General features: G+C 40.6%; 1 protein-coding gene across 6 annotated transcripts; it reads right to left on the minus strand.

Moving 5' to 3' along the window:
* Window positions 1–1,058: 1,058 nt before the first annotated feature.
* On the minus strand, window positions 1,059–19,914 carry LOC121944100 (kinesin-like protein KIF2A). Of its 6 annotated transcripts, none has more exons than XM_042487775.1 (22): window positions 19,736–19,914; window positions 13,517–13,611; window positions 13,024–13,146; window positions 11,683–11,737; window positions 11,276–11,392; window positions 10,955–10,999; window positions 8,752–8,852; window positions 8,483–8,578; window positions 8,334–8,388; window positions 8,061–8,223; window positions 7,797–7,887; window positions 7,599–7,662; window positions 7,373–7,464; window positions 7,040–7,182; window positions 6,604–6,808; window positions 5,785–5,895; window positions 5,631–5,698; window positions 5,259–5,351; window positions 4,173–4,320; window positions 3,627–3,728; window positions 2,101–2,236; window positions 1,059–2,006 (listed from the first exon to the last, which is right to left on the minus strand). In XM_042487775.1, exons 1-22 carry the CDS (start codon window positions 19,794–19,796, stop codon window positions 1,921–1,923), a joined length of 2,250 nt encoding a protein of 749 aa, XP_042343709.1. In that variant the 5' UTR covers window positions 19,797–19,914; the 3' UTR covers window positions 1,059–1,920. The 6 variants fall into 6 exon arrangements, with proteins under 6 accessions (XP_042343709.1, XP_042343708.1, XP_042343711.1 ...); XM_042487774.1 differs by having other exon boundaries at window positions 5,226–5,351; XM_042487777.1 differs by lacking the exon at window positions 10,955–10,999.
* Between the last annotated feature and the right edge of the window lie 645 nt (window positions 19,915–20,559).

Below are 20,559 nucleotides of genomic sequence, written 5' to 3' on the forward strand. Positions count from 1 at the left end.
AGATATTGACAACTGCTCCTTTTGCAAATATAATACAGAAACTATTACACACTATTTTTTATGTCAAACATCATGTGTATTTGTATGTTTTGTTTATCTGTTAATTTCTCTTCTTAAATATTTTGCTTTGCTTGGTTTCTTGCTTTTTATTTACTTACCTATCTTTCAGAAATATTGTTTTTTTTTTTAACCTGTGCTGTTTTGCAATTGTTTGGTGTGTCAATTAAAAATAATTACATAAATCAATAAACTGGGGGATACTTTTGTCATTTTATATTTTTTTGGAAGCAACTGTAACATGGTTACTGACACATTGTTTCCACAGCTGCTGTCACTATGTGAGGCTTCTCAGTAAATGCAAAACCTTCATTGCATTTGACATCCATCCACCAGACCACAAACCATCACACTTAGACAGGTCAAATCAAGACTACATCCCAGAGACGCTAAACATTGATAAAAAGCCACGTTCAGATTGAGTTGTTAAAAAGCAAAATAGGGCAATTTCACTGTGTTTTTCACACAATCCAGATTAAAAAAATCAGACTTCTCACTTGTCAAATCTGGAAAACATTATGTGGTCTTTCACGTGAAAATGCAGTGAAATGTCCCCTATTATGCATTTTTACAAACAGAATAAAGGTTACACACATCTAAAACTGTATTTATAATAATCTTTTCCCTTTCTGGGATAATTTAGTCCAGATTTCACAAGTCTTTAATATAGGGGTTTTTGATCCAGTCCTAGTTTAATTTGATCTACATCTCAAAAATGCAGTGAATTGTACTATTTTTGCATTTTCACAAATAGAATAAACGTTTTGCAAATTTCAGACAGCATTCAGGCTTTACACAAAATGCCTAACATGCTTCCACAACAGTTAGAGGTGCAAAGAAGCAAAGATCAGTCACTCAGCTATGTAAACTACATATCCTTCAACTCTCCCATTCACTTCTGTAGTAGAAGCTGCAAGTCAACGGTTAACATCAGCGTTGTTGGAAGATGTCTCTTGGTGGAAGGTATTCAGTTCCTTGGATCACTCACTGTCAGAAAGCCATTTAAATGAAACACATGAATCTTTATTACTTCATCCAGCATTACATCCGGTGCAAACACTGAGAAACATAACCGATGGTAGATCAGTGGTCTCCACTATACATTTATTAATAGCAGTTTTTTTTCTAGTTTCAGTTTTATAACAAAGTGTTAAACAGGGGTGGAAAACATGTTTTACGTTAAGTAAGAGTTTTAAGTCAGTTGCCACATAAAAGGACATGGCACAAACTCAAGCAAACTACATGTAAAAACCTCTCAGGGACACAAGGAAAGAAACACAAAGGAAGAAGCCCACTGTGGTCAAAGACTTCTTCCAAACAGGAAAAGGCTCTGAGAAGGAAGGAAAAGAGAGAAGAGACTGCCTATGATGAGACGACTTTACATTGCCAACTGAGGACCCAGGAGCATGAAAACTGAGGACAGTGGCGTACGTACGCTATCACGGAGTGCACATGCAGACATGTCAGCCAGAGCAACCAGAAACAAAATACTGGTTTTGTGTGGTAAACCTTAAAACATGTTCAATGAAGATCTTTTCTGAAACCAGGTCAAAAATATTCTGTTCAAAGGAAGTACAAACAAGTATAAAAGAAAATAATTTAATAAGAACAGAGAGGGGAGGCTAAACATTCTCCATGAAGGAAATTAAACTATTTTCCTTCCTAAATTTTCTAACGAGACCATAGTGAGTGAAAAGCCAGTTTTGTTAGGAGAGGGATCATAACAAATGCAATTCCTTGAGCCTGTTGGTACATCAGACAGTCCTTTGATTTTCACAGCTGCTAGAGACAGCCCGCGTTGTGCCGAACATCTAGTGGTTATGTTTCTGTATGTGCCACTTACACCTCTTCAGCCTCCAGTCTCTAAAGAGCACGTGGCCTCTTGGGATTGATCTGCTTACTGGCTTGCTCCTCCTCCTGGAGTGTGGAGCGGAATGACTTCACTTTATCTGAGAGGAAAAGATATCATCGTGAAAAAGTCATCATCGTTTGCTGGGTCAGGACGTATTGTCATAAACGGGCCAACGTGTGTTTTAATCGTACCTCGGAGCTCAGTGAGGATTTCTATCTTCTGGTCTAGGATCTGCTCCAGCTGAGTGGCGTATGACTCCACGTCATAATCCACCTCCTCTGTCATCTCCAGCAGCACCTTTTCATCCTCCAGCCACCGGATCGACTCCTGCTCACAGGAGGACACATACAGGAGTGTATTAGGTTTATGACTGAGATGACATCGTACCGGAAGCACAGAAGAAAGACCTCTTGATTATAAAAGTGTTCAAACAAAAGTTCCCAATGCATGTTTGAAGTGTTAAAGGGTAGCTTCTGTATTTTTCAACGTGGCCTCTGTGCTCAGATAATTACACCGAGTCTTAACTGGATGCGACGCAAGCGTAAAAACCCCACATTCTCAACAGACATATTGTAAACACTGACAGAAATTGATTTATGTGTTTTGGAAAATAAAACTTAACTGCAAACTTAAAACTACTCAGTCCAGCACTGGGCATGATGGGAATGGGGGCTTTGCTACTATAACTTGGAATCCGGCTGGAAGGAGATCGCGATTTACTGAATGTTCGAGTAAATATAGTAAAATACTGTGGGATGCTAGCATGATGGCTTCTTTTACAAAGTGTAAATGGCGGTATGATGTAGTGTGGAAGCTAAAACAATCGTATTTAAAAATGACCTGTGATTGTATTGTTGTAAATATGAACAATGAGGAGGTAAGTTCTCACATCTGTTCAGTGGTTAGGTCTCTGAGTGCACAGCTGATAGGTTAGTGATTTGTTTACATGACATGAGTTTCATTTTAACGGATGCAGTGTGGACAGAGAGCGTGCGATGTCAGTCAGCATCATGGAAAGTATCCCTAGAGGTCAGCCTTTTTGTTCAAGATTAAAACTCTTTTTGACTAACCACAAAAAGCTCCATAATTGCTATCGCTAGACGCACCAGACTTCATTAAATTAACAGTTATTTTATCCTGACAGAAACATAATGGCACTCTTAAATGCTGTCTTGTTTTGTCTCTCCCCTGTTTCAACCACCACTGACTCTGGCTTGGTGGAAATAAACCCTTAATTGACCCACTTAAATGTGGAAATATGCTGGCTCTATAAATGCTAAAATGACTGTTTATTCAAAGAAGTCTGGTGGGTTTGGTGATTGCAATTTCGAGGCTGTTTCTGGTTAGAAAAAAAGAATCCTACGTTTGATTTTAAAAAAAGCTCGACGATGACCTCTTACTCAATACTGGAGAATTTTCAAAAAAAAATTATTGTTCCTACTCAGTCACTCAATAAAAAACATGGAAAAATAGGGTCCAGGCTGAAAAATGCACAGATACTTTTCAAATTTAAAAAAAAAAAAAAAAAAAAAATGCTTTTTTAAAAATGTTTTCCTTCATATATGAATCCTGCTGTGTTTGCAAACCTTCATCAGTGTGTAAAGAAATAGCAGTAGTCTTTAAAAGCAGATGACGTCTGTCTTCATGAATGTGGACATAAAAAAGGGAGCGTGAGTGTTTTAAGAGTTGTGTATGTTGTTTTCTTCAGTGTTTTGACCTGGAAAACAGCTCGGTGGTCCTCCAGGACCTGCTCCTCCATCTCCACTAACTGAGACACTGCCTCGTGGAAGGTAAAGAGCTGGGGAGACACTTCCTCCTCCTGGGAAACATATTTACGGGGTCAATAAGGGACACAGGACAAGACTTAACATGGCTTCAGTAGCAACAAAAACGGAACACACGACACACAGCTTTTCTGAGATCACTGCTTACATCTAGATCCTTGTCAACATTACCGTTCACTAGTATGTTTAGAGATCTCAAAACACATTTGTTTTTTGTAAGCACGTCTATATATCACTCAACTATTCATCTTCGAAACTATGAGTTGTTTGAATACATGCTTCGTGGGCTTATCGGTTTCCAAAGCAGAAACTGTCTATATTTAAACTGATGACTGGTATTCAATTGATTGGTTACCTAAAAACAGACATTTTTAAGTTATTTTTAAAAAGTTCTCTCTGGACAATATGTCTAATATCAAAACATGCTGTATATTTATAGCTGTGTGATTTGAGGTTACTGCAAGACCCTGTGTTCTTACATTCTGCTCACAGAGCAGTTTGAGGTCGTCTCTTTGCGGCGAGATACTCAGCCAGTCCTCGTCCAAAAGATCCAGCTGGTTGACATTGTGGATGTTGGGTCGACCCCCCTCCATCACTTGGTTGGGGTCTACAGTCAGCTCCTTCACCCTGCAGAGAAAACACACGGAGCTGATTGAGACTGTTTCCTTTCACAGGACAGATCCCGTCTGAACCAGGCTGCTGTTTGATTTGGGGCATGATGTTAAACGAGGGGTCAAAGGCGTTCACAAAAAGCGTGGAATGGTGGCATCATGACGGCAGTGACATCATGCAAAGGGACGGACGACTGCATTGGCTCTGTAGATGTTTGAAGCATAATGTAATTCTTCCATTGATTTATTCTATTAATGGACAGTAAAGGTGTGCAGCCCACTACATGCCACCTGTAGGATTTTACAACACTTAAGGTCATGGTCAGAACTCATGTTTGATGAAGCCTCACAGAGCTCATGAGGTATTATCGCCCTGCACCCGACCTGCAGGTACAGTGCCAATTAATTAGGACCGTGTGAGAAGGATTACCACCTGAGAGTTTGCTCTAACAAAAGCTCATCCTGGGTGCTTTTACGGGACAGCTTTGTGGATGTTGTAAAGTCATGACTGGTGCAAAAACACCTTAATATGTCACGTTTTAAACAGCTATGTACTTAAAGTGACTAATCCACTCAACTCTCACAGTCTGCGGTGTCACCCAGAACAAATTAAAGACACGCCCACATGGACAGACGCATGTATTTGTTTATCAGGAGTGAAAAGAAAAAATTGTGTCCACAGCCAAAAATAAAAGTGGAAGTCAAAGCGGGGGAGGAGGATGAAAAGTGAAACATCATGCTGTTGAAAAAAAAGGAAGGATAAGAAATGATGGAAGTTTTTCACAGTAATGAAGCTGCTGATGAAGTGAATGAAAGCTGAGCTCATGGATGTGTCACAACGTGATAAATACATAAAGGGAGCACATGCATAGCGTGTGTTTTGTGTGTGCGTGCAGTGCTGTGCTTCGGGGAGTGCTCGACCTGCTGGGAGAGGTAGCAGCAAAGTCATCATACTCAAAGGTATTGGTGGGCGAGTGGTCAGGGCGACTCCCCTGACCGCCCTGGGAGAAGGGGATGTCCGACGGACTAATCCCAAACTCCTTCACTCTACACAGCGGCACCGGCCACACCAGGGCATAGAGGACGGGAGAGAGGAGGGAAACAAAGCAGGAAAAGAGAGGAGAGAGGGGATACAAGAGAGTCAGAGAGAACTACTGAGAGTAGGCAGAGAAATGTACAACACTGATACAGCTGATTTTAATCTATACAAAAGACACTACAGAGGAATTAAAGGAGCTATCGCTTCATAACATTGCTTAACAATCGTTGGTTCCTGCAGCAACAAGGCATTTTCCAAATCACGATAGCAGGTCAACATATTCCCACCTGTTGGCGTAGCGTAGTGTGTTGAGTGTATTCTCACAAGATGTCATACCAGGAGAGATTGTTGCGATCTATGCAGAAAAAAGAGAAGATCATGCTAATTAATAGCATTTGGAACAAATAGGAAATAGGATATTGATAGAGGCTATGAACTGACCATGCATGTGCGTGAATTTTCCCCGATGAACGAGTCTCTCAGGACCTGGGTGAGCTTACTGGCTCTGAATGGAGTGTGGGGCTTGTTACGGCCGAGAGCCCTGATGCACTCCTGAAACAAGAAGAGCAGAGACCCATCGGCTCCGGTTACATGCACACCAGTATTCCTCTTTTATCCCGAATACAATAATATTCGGAATTTGATGAGGGTCATATGAACAGCGTATTCTGTTTAAATATTCAGAATCAGGCTGTTTTCCGAATTTAGCATTCTCCAATTAAGGCATGTAGGATATGGAATACGAGTGTCAACTGAGGTTTTCATCTTAGTTTGTGATATATGGTCTGTTTATGGGCGGCTCTGTGCGTTGTCAAGGATACACTGTACACAAACCAACTAACCAACTGTTTGCAAGGCTGTGGAGTAAAGATGCATGTCAAAGAAAAGCCCACTTTGCAACAGGTTTTTGGATATGCACAAATATCACAATGTCAAACTTTCAAGAAGGTAAGGGAAGGAAAGAGAGTCACACAAGTTCACCACTGGTTAAAAAAAGTCCTATTTTGATGCAAAGAAGCAAACTAACAAGCGGCTTTGTGCAGAGTACTTGCGGAGAACGCGTGGCTGCATGTGAACGGGAGTGTCAGTGGAATATTTGTTTTCATAAGACATGTTGAACAGCTTAGCAGGGATACTGTCTTTTTCAGAATATGGGCAAAATAATATGGGTCTATTTTTTAAGAAGCTTTTTGGAATCATTGTGCAGTATTGTGCAGTAAAAGCAGCAGGAGATGCTTCACAGTCCACAAGCCCACAAACCTTTAAGGCCAGCAGGCTTTTGTTGATCTCAGCTCCCTCCAGACGAGTTTGGCGGTCAGCACTCGATGTATCTGCCCCCCTCTCGTTACCTGCGAGGTCGATGAGGGAGAACTTGCCGTGCATCTTCCCCTTCCTGCGAAGAATGATCTGGAAAACGGCGTGGCTGCGAGATGAGTGGGCATTGGCTGATGTTTGCCCTGATGTTCTGGGAGTGAGGAAGACGTAAAGATGAACAGAGGGAAGACAGGAATAAGTAAAAAAAATGCCATGAACAAGCAAGGTTATGTATATTCTATTAAGAGACATTTGCACAGTGACAACTCATTTGTAAAGATAAGTGCTGAGCTATAATCACAAAAACAAATACTGAATAAATACAAAAGTTTTTAGTCCTGCATCACTAACAACTACATTGACAACCTTTCTGTTGTTCTACCTGCAGCTGTTGCCAACTTCAATGAGTTTCAAGACCTCCTCTGTGCACTTGACCTCCTTCTCCTGAAGCCCCACAACTTGCACTTGCTGTTTCCCGTCCTCCAGCACCCTCAGCTTCGCTTTACGATTCAGCAGGTCAAACACCTACCATTACACACACACAGTCAGCACTGGTTCATGTTTTATCTGAGCAATCACATACCCAAACCCATTTTTTAATGTAATGTGATGGACAATAATCACTTAAGATAAAAAAAAAGCAGCATGTGTATTTGTTTAAAATATCCTGGAAATCTTCAGTTGGAAATTCTGTTTGATTCTGCATATTACTTGCCTTTCCGCTGTAGATTTCAAAGAAGGTTGCATACACTTGAAGATCTAACTTCTTGTAGTTGGGTTTCTTCAACATGAGAAATACATCCCGAGCTGCATGAAAAGAGATGAGAGATCTAAAAATGTCCCTGCAGCAAACCAAGCCCTTAAATATAATAACAAAAGCCATTTTATTTGAACGCCTTCGCTCAATAGAAAACAATAAATAAGCACAGAAAACAACTTACCAGCTAATGCATAAACTCCTTTAGAGCAGTCTTGGTTCTTCCCAGAGAAATCTCCACCCATAGTCTAAAACACAATATACAGTACAATATTTTCATATTCGATGCAAAATAGAGCAAATCTCTCAATAGGAGCAACTGGGTTCCATCTTTAGTAAGTGATGTGGCCTTTGATGTGGCTTTTTGAAGGATGTGACTCACATGCGTTTTTCCACTGCCTGTCTGCCCGTAGGCAAAGCAAGTGGCCATGCCCCTCTCAAAAATAGTCTCCACTAGAGGTCGGGCAGTGAACCTGAGAGATGAGAGCGCAGATTTACTCACTAAAAGATACAACATCTAACCATTAGATACATAAACTAGAAATGTTAATTCAGTTTTCATTGACTCGTCGGGTGTCACTGCTGTAGAGTATGACAGCAAGCACATGAATCAGCTTGGTCTGTTGGTTGATTTGTTTTTACAGACCTGTAAACCATCTCATTGGTGGTGCTGTCATCGAAGGCATAATCAAAGCGGAAGGTCTGGTTCTCAAGGTAACGGGTCAGGTCCACTTTTTGTTTAGGTTCATGAACCATCACCACGTCCTTACTGGGGATGGTGATCACATCCAAATCCTTCATGGCCAACTCTGAAATACAGCAGAGTCCAGGCTCTCAATCATATTTATACACTGGAGGAACACATAAAACAAACAAACACATAATGACAAATAATGCTGTGACCATTTGAAGAGTGTACCTTTCTTGTTGAGCGGACGTTTCCTCACACAAACACATATTCTGTGCTCCTCAATCTGGACAGCACAACAAAGATGGACATTTTATTATCGTGTTGCTGAGGGTCAACATCTAATAATCAGGACAGAAGGAAAAGCTACATCTTCTCACCAGATCTGCTGTGGTCAGGGGCCGGTAGTCCAGACTGGCTCGGAAATCTCGGATCATGTACATGATCTCATAGTTAGGGATGGTGGTGTCCACCTCCTGAAGAGCGTCAAGGAGAGACAATGTGACAGAGTGAGCTGCCAGCCTATTCACCAACAGGTAAATCATTCTTACGTATTCCAATGTGTAATCTCAATGAACGCAACACGGATGGTTATCGAGATTCAATAAATGTCTTTGTTTATTAAGAAGGAGAATAAATATTGATTTACCTGAGCTCTCTTCTCCCTGAGCTCCTGTTGCTGAAGCCGGCGCCTCTCTCTCTTCTCCTGCAGTTTCTCCACCTCCTTCACGCAGTTTGACTTCCTCCTCGCTGCCATAAACAAAAGGGAAATAGTAACTCTGCTGCCTTTCACAGGATATGGCTTTGTTTGTAAAAAAGGTCTTTTCCTCTCTCACTTCTCATCCAAATGGTTTCTTTTACTTCCTCAGTCTTGTCCTTTGGCTTGAGCTACATCTTTTTTCCTCTCAGTGAGTCTTTCCTCTCTCATAGCAGTGCTTCAAACAGAAGGGAGACTTTTATTTGGGCTATTTCCAACAAAGCACAACTGTGATGGTGCTAAAGCGCGGACGAGGAAGCAGCGGCTGGCACACAGTGCCTCCAGTATAACACTGGCTTCTTTCTCTACATAGCCAACAAAAGGCCTTTACAATATGTTCAAAATCTTCTCTCCTCATTCACCCCTTTCATCTGGATCCTACGGGGCTGTTCATATCCTGCCTTTTTTCTTTAAATCCACTGTTGTCGATATAGATGCCCCTAAGGTGCATTTAAAAGTGACGCAACAGCGGTGCGAAAGGTTTCCCAAGTGCCTACTTTTTCAGCGTGCAGTTCAACGTTTGGAATGCAGCAACGTGCACACGTGTGACGAAAAAGCCTCAATCACAACTGGCAAATATCTATCTCTTCTGTGAATATCAGTCTATGGTAAATATGGAGGAGAAGTTCACTGTTTTAGTGCAGGGCTACTTAGAGCTTCACAATCTGTCCCGCAGACAATACTTTTATACACACTTAACAAAACTAAAGTGCTCATTGTGGTCGCTTAGCAACGCCAGGCGCTACCTGCCTCTACGCCTTTGAGGGGGAAAGGAAGTTGAGCGCCTGGGGTTGGCACAGACAAGACACAAAAAAACCACCAGAAACTAGGTTTGGAAATCCCAGGGGCGTGACGGTACACTATGTAGTACACTATGTACATAAGTCATGGTACAATATGACTGTCATTTTAAACGTATTGCATTATGCTCAGTATTGTGTTAAAATATACTTGAATGCACTGCAATTTATTAACTTTTTTCAACAGCAAATTATGTGCCCAAATGAAAACTTTTTTTAGCATCTGTTTTATCTAACAGGATAAGAGTTTTCAGTCTGTTCAGCTCACTTTTATTGCAGCTAAATGTATCGAGACTGATTTCATTATTCTAGGAGGCTACCAAAAGTTAAATTCGTAAATTCATCAGATCAAGGGACAGCTAAAACACATTACTCACAATGTGAGATATGTGCCTTGTTCAAAGTGATTGGAAAATATTTTCAATCAACCAGCAATTAACCAGAAGCGTATTCCATATCTCCCAGCACAACGCACCCACAGATTAGTGTTGTGTCAGGTCAATCACAAACTATTAGTAACCATGACAAAAGAACACTTGGTTAGCAAACATGTGAGTAAAGCCACTTCTGATCGAGTTCATAAAAAATACTGTGTTATCTGATTAGCCCCAGCTCGTAGCTACAGCCCAAGCTTCCCATGTAAAGCCTGTCCGAAGCTCTGTAATACAGTCCCGGCCTCCTGTTGGCTCCAGTCCCTGAGTACCCAGACTATCGGAGCAGAGGGATTAATAATCTGCTCTAATCTGGGAGCAGAAGATGAGCTGGGTCAGCACCGGGACAAGGCAGTGTAAGAGGGATGCGGCACCGTCAGTGCTTGTGGGGTTACTCTGTCTCACAGACGGTGGGGGGAGCAGAGGGGGGAGGAGAAAGAACAGGGCGTTTTCCTCCTTCCCCTCTTAGTTCATCAAATGACAGAAAACCGTTGGAAGGATGAAGAAAAAGGTTATTGTTGCCATCGGAGCCTTGAGGAGTAACGCACAGTGCCACAGGCTTTTTCACGTGCGAGCTCGTGTGTGACTCAGCAGAAATCAGACGGGGAAAGACAGCGCAGTCAACCAGCTGCACAAACGGGCTTTTTTTCCCTCTCTCCCCATCTAATACCCAGAAAGCCTGTCTGCTGGATGGATTGTGTTTGTGCTACTTCACCACCACACCACAGCTCTGAATAGTATCTGACAGACATTTTGGGTGCACAAGCTTCTCGTAAGACTAGAGGGCTCTCGGTTTCTAGTGGGAGCTCTATTAGAATCACCATGAGGCATTGAGGGCAGGGGAAACATGCAGGAGATACATACAAAGCTGTCCCAACTCCTTTCTGGATATCGGGTGATGTGAGGATTCTGTGATGAACATGTGGTCAACAAAAACATGTGTCATTAATAGTTTAACAGATGACCTTAATCAAAAATAATGTCAATGTTAAAAAAAAAAGAAGATGCAATTCAATTTTTAACATGCAAAACATCTGGACTTTGCATTTTAAACCCTAGAGAGTTTATTAACTTTAGGCTAAATGCTTACAACTGGTTCTCTGAAAATGTTTTTTTCTATGGATGGGTCAGTTAGATCACAGCTCAGGTTAATTAAAAAAAAACAATCTCTTTTGATCGTGTTACCATTCTGCAGTTGCTGTTGTGTCTGAGCTTGAGTGGGCTGTGAAGGCTGCAGAGACGGGGGTGGAGGTGCAGGCTCTGGTTGTTGAGGCTGTGGTTGTCTGGCCCGAGTCGGGATCACTGAAAACACAGAACCACAAAAATTAAGAGCAAAGAGTTGCATTTTGACCTTAGTATTAACTGAACCCACTACTTTAAATCTTAAGTTAAATATACCCAAAAACCATGAGTGACTTTTATCCTAAACTCGAGATGTCGACTGAGTTCTATGTAATGTGATAATACCGTGTGTTTTGTATTGACCATTTCTTTTTTTTTTTGAATAAATCCTAAATTAATTTTCATAATTTAAGTTCAAGATATCATGAAAGGATACTTAAAGTATTTCCAGAGAAGTGCATGACACAAACCTCTGTTATCCCTGGACGGAGTGTCATTCTTAGTAGGTGCTATCGTCCGACGGTTCTGCAAGAAACAAACAGAAGTTGCAATAAGAAAATCTCGGATGAGAGAATTAGAGTTCAGTGATTCCTAATTTCACTATTACAAATTCCATAGCTGCTCTGGACCTGATAAAGGAAACATCCATCCTTTTTTTCCCCAATCAGTTCTCAGCCTCTTTTCCGTGCCTCTGTAATGTTCAGATACAGAAATAGACAAAGCCTGGGAATCAGATTAGTGCCGAGTACAGAGGCAACACCAATGTTCGTGATGACACCGTGAATACGAAAACCTTACAGTGTATTTTAAAAATGTAGAGCGGAATATGTCCAAATCACAACAGCCTGTAACTCAGCGTTTTTGTGAGGATGATAATTGTAAAGGTTACTGAGCTACACAACAAAAAGGTACTTCAATTATGTAATTATTGCAGGCCAAAGTTACAGCGTAGTATGTTTACTTGAATGTTACTTGAAAATGTTTTAGGCCTATATGTTGAAAACTGAAAAGACTTTGTATAACAGGTTAAATCACAGTTGCAATATTGACTAAAATAATCCTAGTGGTAACGTGACAGCGCGGAGCAGTGCTACTTTAGTGTGCACCACACACAGTGTACTTAACAGGACCAATTAGTTGGTTACCTCAAAGGATCCAGGTTCTATATTAGGCTCCAGCACACTGCAGCTACATAAATACCTGAGCAAGTCTGAGCACTTTAGATACACCTGTCCTCACATGGAGGGACAGAATCAAAAGCAGAAAGTTTGTTTAAATAATCTCACCAATTTGTTTCAGTTGTTGTGTAAGACATTTTTTATATATATGGAAAAACACACTAACAATAGACCAAAGACTCTTTTCTCATTTCCTGTAGACAAGTGTGCAGTTTGGGGACTTTTTCTGTTTCTTTTCTGGTGAGTCATGTTCGGTGTCGCAACACAAACAGACTGGAGAAACAATTTAGTAAACACTTCATGGCAGCATGGAGACCAGTGAAAATGTTAATGTGTTCCTTCTTTCTTACAGTTGTTACTTGTTCAGTTTCTCTTTAAAAACTGGGTGCCAGGTCATTTGGAACCATTTTTGAGCACTGATTAGACACGGACAGACAGAATTTGTAGCTGAGATGACAAAGAGTCGCACAAAGTACAAGCAGTTGTGCTCAAAAAGGGGCGAAGTTCCATCACTACTGATTGGAGCTGATACACAATAAATACCCATGACTACTGCAGACCCATTGGTCCCACGAACGAATGCAGATTGTAAACTTGTAAAAAGGGATTATAAGGTGGCAAAGTGATACTCACCTTTGCAATTTTGTTGACCTTCACACATGTGGGTGTAGGTGGGGGTGGAGTCTCTGGACTAGGGGCGATTTCCTCATCTGGGGCCACATCTGGGTTAAGTGCAAATATACTCTCCAAGTCAATCTGTCAAAAAACAGAGGAATATTTATAGCAACACATTACATGTATGCCCATTAAATGATGTTTGGCATATTCATCACACTTCACATGTGCATGGACAAAAACATTCAATACTGTAATATTCTCAATATTCATAGCTGAGACGTGGGATATGCTGTTAAGTATACACTGTGTGGGACATATGACCAGAGCTACATGCTGTGTTAGGTCATGCACATTAGTGCACATAGATCTGATGTCTGGTGGGACTGCAGTACATGCAGGCTAGTTGTGTAATCACCACAGCCCCTGAATGTCTTTTAATGTATTATTCATCGCTGTGGAAAATAAAAGCACATGCTGGTGCTTTGAGTGGTAATAAATGGTCATTTACCTCTTTCCCTTTTGTGTCTCCATTTTCTATCCACTCCACTGTGACACTCTCGTTGTCCTCATTCAGTGAGGTCACCATTGCCTGGTGTATGCGTCCTGTGAAAGTATCACAGATAGGAGAAACACAAACATCAGACTGGCAGACACTAAACAGTGAAGTCAGTTCCTCTTTTAGGGCTCCTGCAAGTTTGGTAGCAAACTGGTAACAGTGGATGCAAATAACAAAAATCGAAACCCTGTAACTCCACATTTTTGTGAGGATGATATTTGATATTTTAATTGTTGATAAACAGAGTGCTAATAGCCAGGTATGTGCCACTATTCACCTCATGTTTAAGTAATGAATAACAGATAACAAAGATAATTATATATATCAGTACAACTGAATTATTGTTCCCTCTCTTTTTCTCGCACAAGCACATACATATATACAGGTTAACATAAAATGGATTTCACTAATATCCTATCTTGTGAATTAGCAAGGTAATGTATTTAATAGGGTAAATTACTGTAGGCCTAATTACCGCCTGCAAGCCTGATCAGATCAGTACCTCAGCTTGTTACATTAGAACTGGTTTTGGGGGGGGGGGGGTGCAGCAATGTTCGAAAAACCTGAAAACGGATATATGTTTTTGAAAATGCGGTGAGTGATATTAAATGTATTTCAGGACACGCTGATTTGCTGTTATCATATTTTAACATGTAGTGTCACTACAAACACATGGTGATTCATTATACTGTTTAGCAGCTATTAGCTAAATCATTGCACAGTTATCAGTTTTATTATCATTCTAGAAATTTCTATTGTCCCAACAGCACAGTGTTGAATGATGCTCTGCCCTCTCTGTGCTCACATTAACATTAACCAACGGCACAGATTTACTTTTGATTTCAACACCTCAAAATTTTGATTTCAACACCTCACGCATCAGGCAGGAAGTGGTTCCTCTTAGTTTAAAATGAAAGCGAGTCATTCAGTCAGTATGAGGTCGGATAATGACCTGTTGGAGACAATGACTGATTAAGGAGACGAGCACATCTTCCTGCCTGTATGCTTCTCTCCGCCTCCCCGTCTGCAGCTGTAAAGAGCCTGCTCAGCCCTCCCATCTTTGTCTATGTGGATCCGACTGTATGCTGTGAATTCCCAGCACAGTCCAGGAAAACGTCGTGTTCCTGTATCCATTATTCAGAGACACACGGAGCCAGCGAGCAAAGATGCTTCTAGTGTTCTCAACTGCTGAACATTTCACTGATTTACCTTACAGTTGTTTTGTTAGGCAAAACCATTGGAGAGTCGGGGGAAAAAAAACATTGATGTCATCTGAATATCAGGAACCGCTGGCTTAAGAGGACAGACATATCTCATACTTGAAATAAATAATAAATTCACTACGTTTAGTAAATCAACTGCCATTTAGATAGGCATACACTTAATTCATTAACATTTGTTGACGTGGCTACAATATTCTGTTGTGTAAAATACTATATTTTACACAAAAAAAAGACAGGTGACATTATCTGAATTAACATTACAACACATGTAAATGCAAAAACGATGAGAATTTTGAATACATTAATCATATTGGGACATGTCCCACTATCATAAAAGTTTAATGAGCAATAATGATGTCAACCTTACAACCCAAGCCCACTCTCCATCCCTCAATTAGATGTGACTATCATGAATCTTTGTTACTGGTTGATCCAGACAGTGTTCAAACAGAGAGCTCATACTAACAGAAAAAAAGTTTGAAAAACATCTTAATTGCAAAGTAAGGTAGAGTAAATGTACTATTATGTCCCAGTCATGTACACATACATCACGGTGTTAAAGAATGGATGAGAAAGGCTCTTTAGAACAGCATTATGAGAGTTAAATGACAACATTATTCTCCATTCACAATAAAATACTTTAAAACTTGCTTGTCAAGTCTATCTTCTTGAATAGGAGTGACTTATTTAAAAGCTACAAAAGAAAGAAGTTCAGATCTACACTATTCACAACAAACTACAAACATGGAGGACATATTTAAGGTGTTGGGCCACCACAGGCTGCCAAAACAGCTTTAAAGCTCATTGGCATTAGTTGTCCAAGTTGGTGTCGATCCAACATCTCCTACATGTGTTTAATCAGAAGGAGATCTGGTGACCATGAAGCCTTGAATATATGATTCACATCATTTCATATTTCATCCATTCAGTCACCCCGTGTGCCCTGCAATTGTTCTGTTTCTCCACTCATTTACTCAGGTTTTCCTTTAATTTGTCACCTGTCTGACAGGCCATGCAACCCTCTTTGGTCGACTTCATCCCAATCCACCGATGAGCCGTGACACAGCAGATCACCAAACAAACAGGCACGTGGTGTTTGGTCTCACACCTCTACTTAAGGAGAGAGTTGAGGGCACGCCATGCTGCAATAGGGACTGCAGCACTCACAGGATTTACAGTGACAACAATCACTGCTGCTTCCTTAAACTAACGTCAGAGGTTAAATTAGAGACCACAACCTTTCTATTGGTTCATACAACTCTGTTTAACAACATGCTACAGACAAACTGTAGAGCAACAACTTCCACTAAACCACTTACATGGAAAAGTCTTGTTAGGTAACACAGCATCCAGTTAGGCTTATATGATGTGAAGCAGGACTAGGACAATTTACACATTTTTATTCTGCCCATCAATAGGAGTCACAGAGAGAGGACAGAACAATCAAATTACATCTGGAAACCAGCTTAACGGAAATAAATATAACATGAAGTGATCTGAAAATATGTTTGTTGTATCTACCAGCACACAGCAACACCCTTACTGTATGTGTGGACAGCACTTCATCTCTATTGTTTACATAATACAGTGTATTTTAATATAATGACCCTGATAATGTGGAGAGAGGAGAGTGTGAATTCCACTACAGGTTCACACCCTGGCAAATGTTAAATAAAAACACTAATGAACAGAACATGCGGACAAAATACTATAACTGGAGACATGATAAATTCATAATGTAAAAGTTAAAGCAACTAAAGCATTCTAAGAAAAGTTACTGCTTGTGTAAATGTGCAGTTTCAATGTCACTGACCATTTAAACTGAATGGAGGCCACAGCCTAGTAACATTACACACAACAGTGGGAATGAAGAGGGCTCGTCTAACCTGTTGCAGCCAGAGGCCGAGAGACCTCGAGGTACAAACGCAAACTCCACACCATCACCAAGACAGTGTTTTTTTACAGCAAGAATAACTTTCTCCCTCCACATCCAGGTATACATCGTTTTTTTTTAATTACTGATTAATTACTGATGAATGAAAGTTACTAGAGTCAAAGCTCAAATAATATATATATATATTATATATATATATATATATATAATATATAATTGGATGTGGAGGGAGAGGCTATAGCTTTATCAAGGTAATACACACTGATCAGCAAAAACATTAAAACCACTGACAGGTAAAGTGAATAATATTGATAATTGTGTTACAGTGCAATGTTCTGCTGTTAAAGCTTGGGTCCTGGCATTCATCGGCCTGGCAACAACTCGCTAATGGCAGGTGAACGTGTCCTGCCGAACCACAGAAACTGCTCAGGAACGGTCCAAGTACTGTGACAAAGAGCTCAAGCTGTCAACCTTGCTTCCAAATTCCCAAGGTCCAAATCTGACTGAGCATTCGTGGGAAGTGCCATTACCCTATAAGTGAGGCGACCAGCCCCCTGCTGACACTGACTCCACGGGAAAGCCGAGAAAATGTCCTCAGAAACTAAGTATACTACTAAGATTTGTTGATTATAATTGATAAGTGACCTAAATTATTGATCAATGATCAAATTTAATTACCTTTATGCCAGACGACAAGTGATCTAATCATTAACTTTAGCAGAATAAGTAAAAAGCCATCAGCATATGTCCTGTGGCGGACACTGTCTTCCTACAACATCCACACACACACACACTGTTGCGTAGCTGTACACTCTCACTTTGCTGATGAAGGGAACATTTAATTTCTCCACAGAAATCAGTTCAGGGTCCTGGCCTGCCAAGCTTCCTAGCATACACACACACACTCACAATCAGACACACTATTTCTTCCTAGCTACATAAGCTGATATGCTAAGTCACATACTGGCTTATTTTACAGCAGCTGAAATGCTGATTTTCTGTAACTGAATGCACAATCTACTGTGTCCCACTTTTATACCAACACATGGCTGAATGGGTAGTCTGACACCTACCAGTGGTTTAAGGGGCTTAAGAGGGGCTGCTTCAAGCCCTGCTAAGCCCAAGGAACAAACATAACCTTTACAGCATCAGTTTCACTACAAAACCAAAGACACTCATTGATGAAACTGTGTCAACAGTCACAGATTGCGAAAAAATGATGCTGTCCATAATCACTAAGCTGGTGGGTGACATATGTCTCTCTAGTACTCTACTATCGACGATGCTACTTGTTTCACACAAAAATGAAGGCCCAATAACAACAGATAATCCGTGTCCAACATTAAACAGAGAATCTGTGATCGCATTACACAATGAGAAGCAAACCACAAAGCTGATGATGATAAAGTGAGAAATAACTTAATCTGTAAATTGTGCAAAACTCAATTATATCTTGCTCTCCTGAGGACTGACTGGGAAAGGGGGAAAAATACGTAGGGGGAACGAGAGACTCCTGGCAGAATCTAGGGAGCTGGCTGCAACAGATGGGGTGGTGGCCTGAATCTGGCTTGAATCTGAACCAGCCCCGCCACCAACCCCCCAGAGAGAGGGCAATCCCTGCTCTGGATGCAACACCAACCAGCAGGGAAAAGGACAGACAGAGCCTCTTCCCTCTCCTGGTCCGTTGAGTGTTTTTTTTTTCATCTCACCCCTGACTTTATAGTTCTGAGGACAGTATAATCAAATGTCTCAGAGACGATGGAGTTGAGGACAGTATCATCAACAACAACCAATTCAACAGTTAAAAACACACCCTGCCAATTGCTTCAAATGGACTGTTTTCATTCAAGTGCTTTGTTCAAACGACTATCTGTTGTTTAAGGGATTGTCAAAAAACTGGGTGTAGCCTAATCTGTAAGGGACTGCAGAGATGACACAAACTTTTTCAGTCATCGTTGGCTGCCTGGCCCTGAAGCAATGCTGCACAACTAAGGAGGGCAGGCAGAATAAAGCTGACATTCACATAGAGAGGAGTCATACAACAAGCCGCCTCTCTCTTTCCCTGTCTACTCCTCTGTTAACCCTTGGAAAAACCTAAAGCTAAAGTGAGCATATTGCAGTGCCAGCTTCTTCCTAAGGGCAGTTTATAATGTGCAGTACTTCAGTAGAAAGCACAGGGCTTTCATAGGCCTTTCATACACTACTGTTCTGACTTCATTCTCACTAGTTTTGACTTAACATGATCTACAATGACATTTCCTTGTTCTTTGAGGTTATTCAATTAAGTTTCATCTACATTACAAATCTAGCAACGAAGCTTATACTGACGTCTATTTGGAGTTATTATCATTACATATTAGCATGTCACATTTTAGCTTAAAAGAATTTTGATTCTTCATTTTAGACAAATAGATGATGCCCATAACAAGTGACGTTAGTTCAGTTAGCTCGGGGAACATTTAATTACCCTAATAATTTAGTTAAATTGAACATAAACTACACCCAAAAAGAAAACTACCCGTGCACTAAAAGGATGGTGGTTAGGTTTGACTGCAGCGTTACTGCTGCAAGAAAGCCGGTAACATTAGCAAGTGTTAGCCGTTTAGCTAATCACAAGCTAATGTTGCTATCGAACCAACGTTAGCTTGATTAGCAATGCAGCTAGCACTGCTAATGTAAATTTAAATTTTCCCAGGAGGATAAATCATTTAGGTAACGTTACACAGTGACACACTAACGTAAGCGATTTAGCGTCGTTAATTACCAACTGAAAGCAGTCGATGTTAGCTAATAAAATGAATTAACCGCTAACGGCAAATGTCTGTTAAGTCGCAGAGAAGCTAGCTAACAAAGGTAGGAGCCCATTCAAAGGCTCTGGCCATGTTGAAACACTCCGCCCTGACAGCTAATATTCATGTTTTCGTGCAGCTAACGTGAACGTTACGCTCTGCAGCCGGGACCAACGGCTGCTGTATTCAACAGCACCGCAGCAACAAAGATCCTCAAACAACTTGCACAGGGCGACGGGGAAAGAAAAGACAGGGTGAAACTTACCATCGCTCCGCTTTATCTCCACATAAGTACCGACGACAATCTTCCCAAAACACGACGCCATTCTACATTACTTAAACAATTTACAGAAACGGGTCTGATGACTTATTATGAGCCGGCCAAATGCAGCTTCTTCTGTTTGGCAGTCTTTGGTCGGGGAGGAAGATCCAGGCAACAGAATGAGCTAGCATTACTTAGCTACCAAGAGTGTTTCCGGGCATTTTTCAAAATAAAACCAGACATATTTTGTACTGTTGAATCCCCTAATCTTTAAAACTAAACTCTAAATTAATCTGGGTTTTGTTGAAGGGTATTAGATGATTTGATGCAGATAGACATAAGTATGTACTTAGATGAATGCAGACATCCCCTTAATTGCGAGTTGTATTCCACTAGAATTATATACAGTATACATTATATGTATATTTTATTATAATTTATCATTTAAAAATTATTATTTTAATTCCACCAGAACCGTTGTAGGCCATGCTGATCTATTTTTGACACTTGAAAGTCGTCGATCTCTGCAGTTACATAAATTGTACATAAGAAAGATTTGATGTATATGGTGATGGGTATGGAAGTCTTTTGCTGCCACGAAGAAAAAAAAATCTGTATATTGTTAGAACAAGAAAAGTTCCTTGTTAGCATGGATGTTTAAACAGCCACATCATTGTTTTCATTTTCCATACATTTTTGGCATCTGTCTACTTCTGCATACTTTTTAGTTATTTAAACCATTCAACAATCAAAATGTTCACCTCTTTTAGGACATTCCTGCTTTGAGTTTCTTAAACAGAGGAGAAAATGGGAGAAATATAAAGCAG

This window comes from Plectropomus leopardus, chromosome 6, assembly GCF_008729295.1.
Source record: "Plectropomus leopardus isolate mb chromosome 6, YSFRI_Pleo_2.0, whole genome shotgun sequence".
Classification (NCBI taxonomy): Eukaryota; Metazoa; Chordata; class Actinopteri; order Perciformes; family Serranidae; genus Plectropomus; species Plectropomus leopardus.

What these genes read in the sequence shown, in the direction of transcription:
- LOC121944100 (XM_042487774.1), bottom strand. Translation starts at nt 19,796, where the DNA reads ATGGCGTCGTGTTTTGGGAAGATTGTCGTCGGTACTTATGTGGAGATA. An exon ending in ACGTCCGCTCAACAAGAAAG is followed by an intron (nt 8,224 to 8,333) that starts GTACACTCTTCA and finishes GCTGTATTTCAG; the next exon opens with AGTTGGCCATGAAGGATTTG. An exon ending in CAGGCAGTGGAAAAACGCAT is followed by an intron (nt 7,663 to 7,796) that starts GTGAGTCACATC and finishes ATTGTGTTTTAG; the next exon opens with ACTATGGGTGGAGATTTCTC.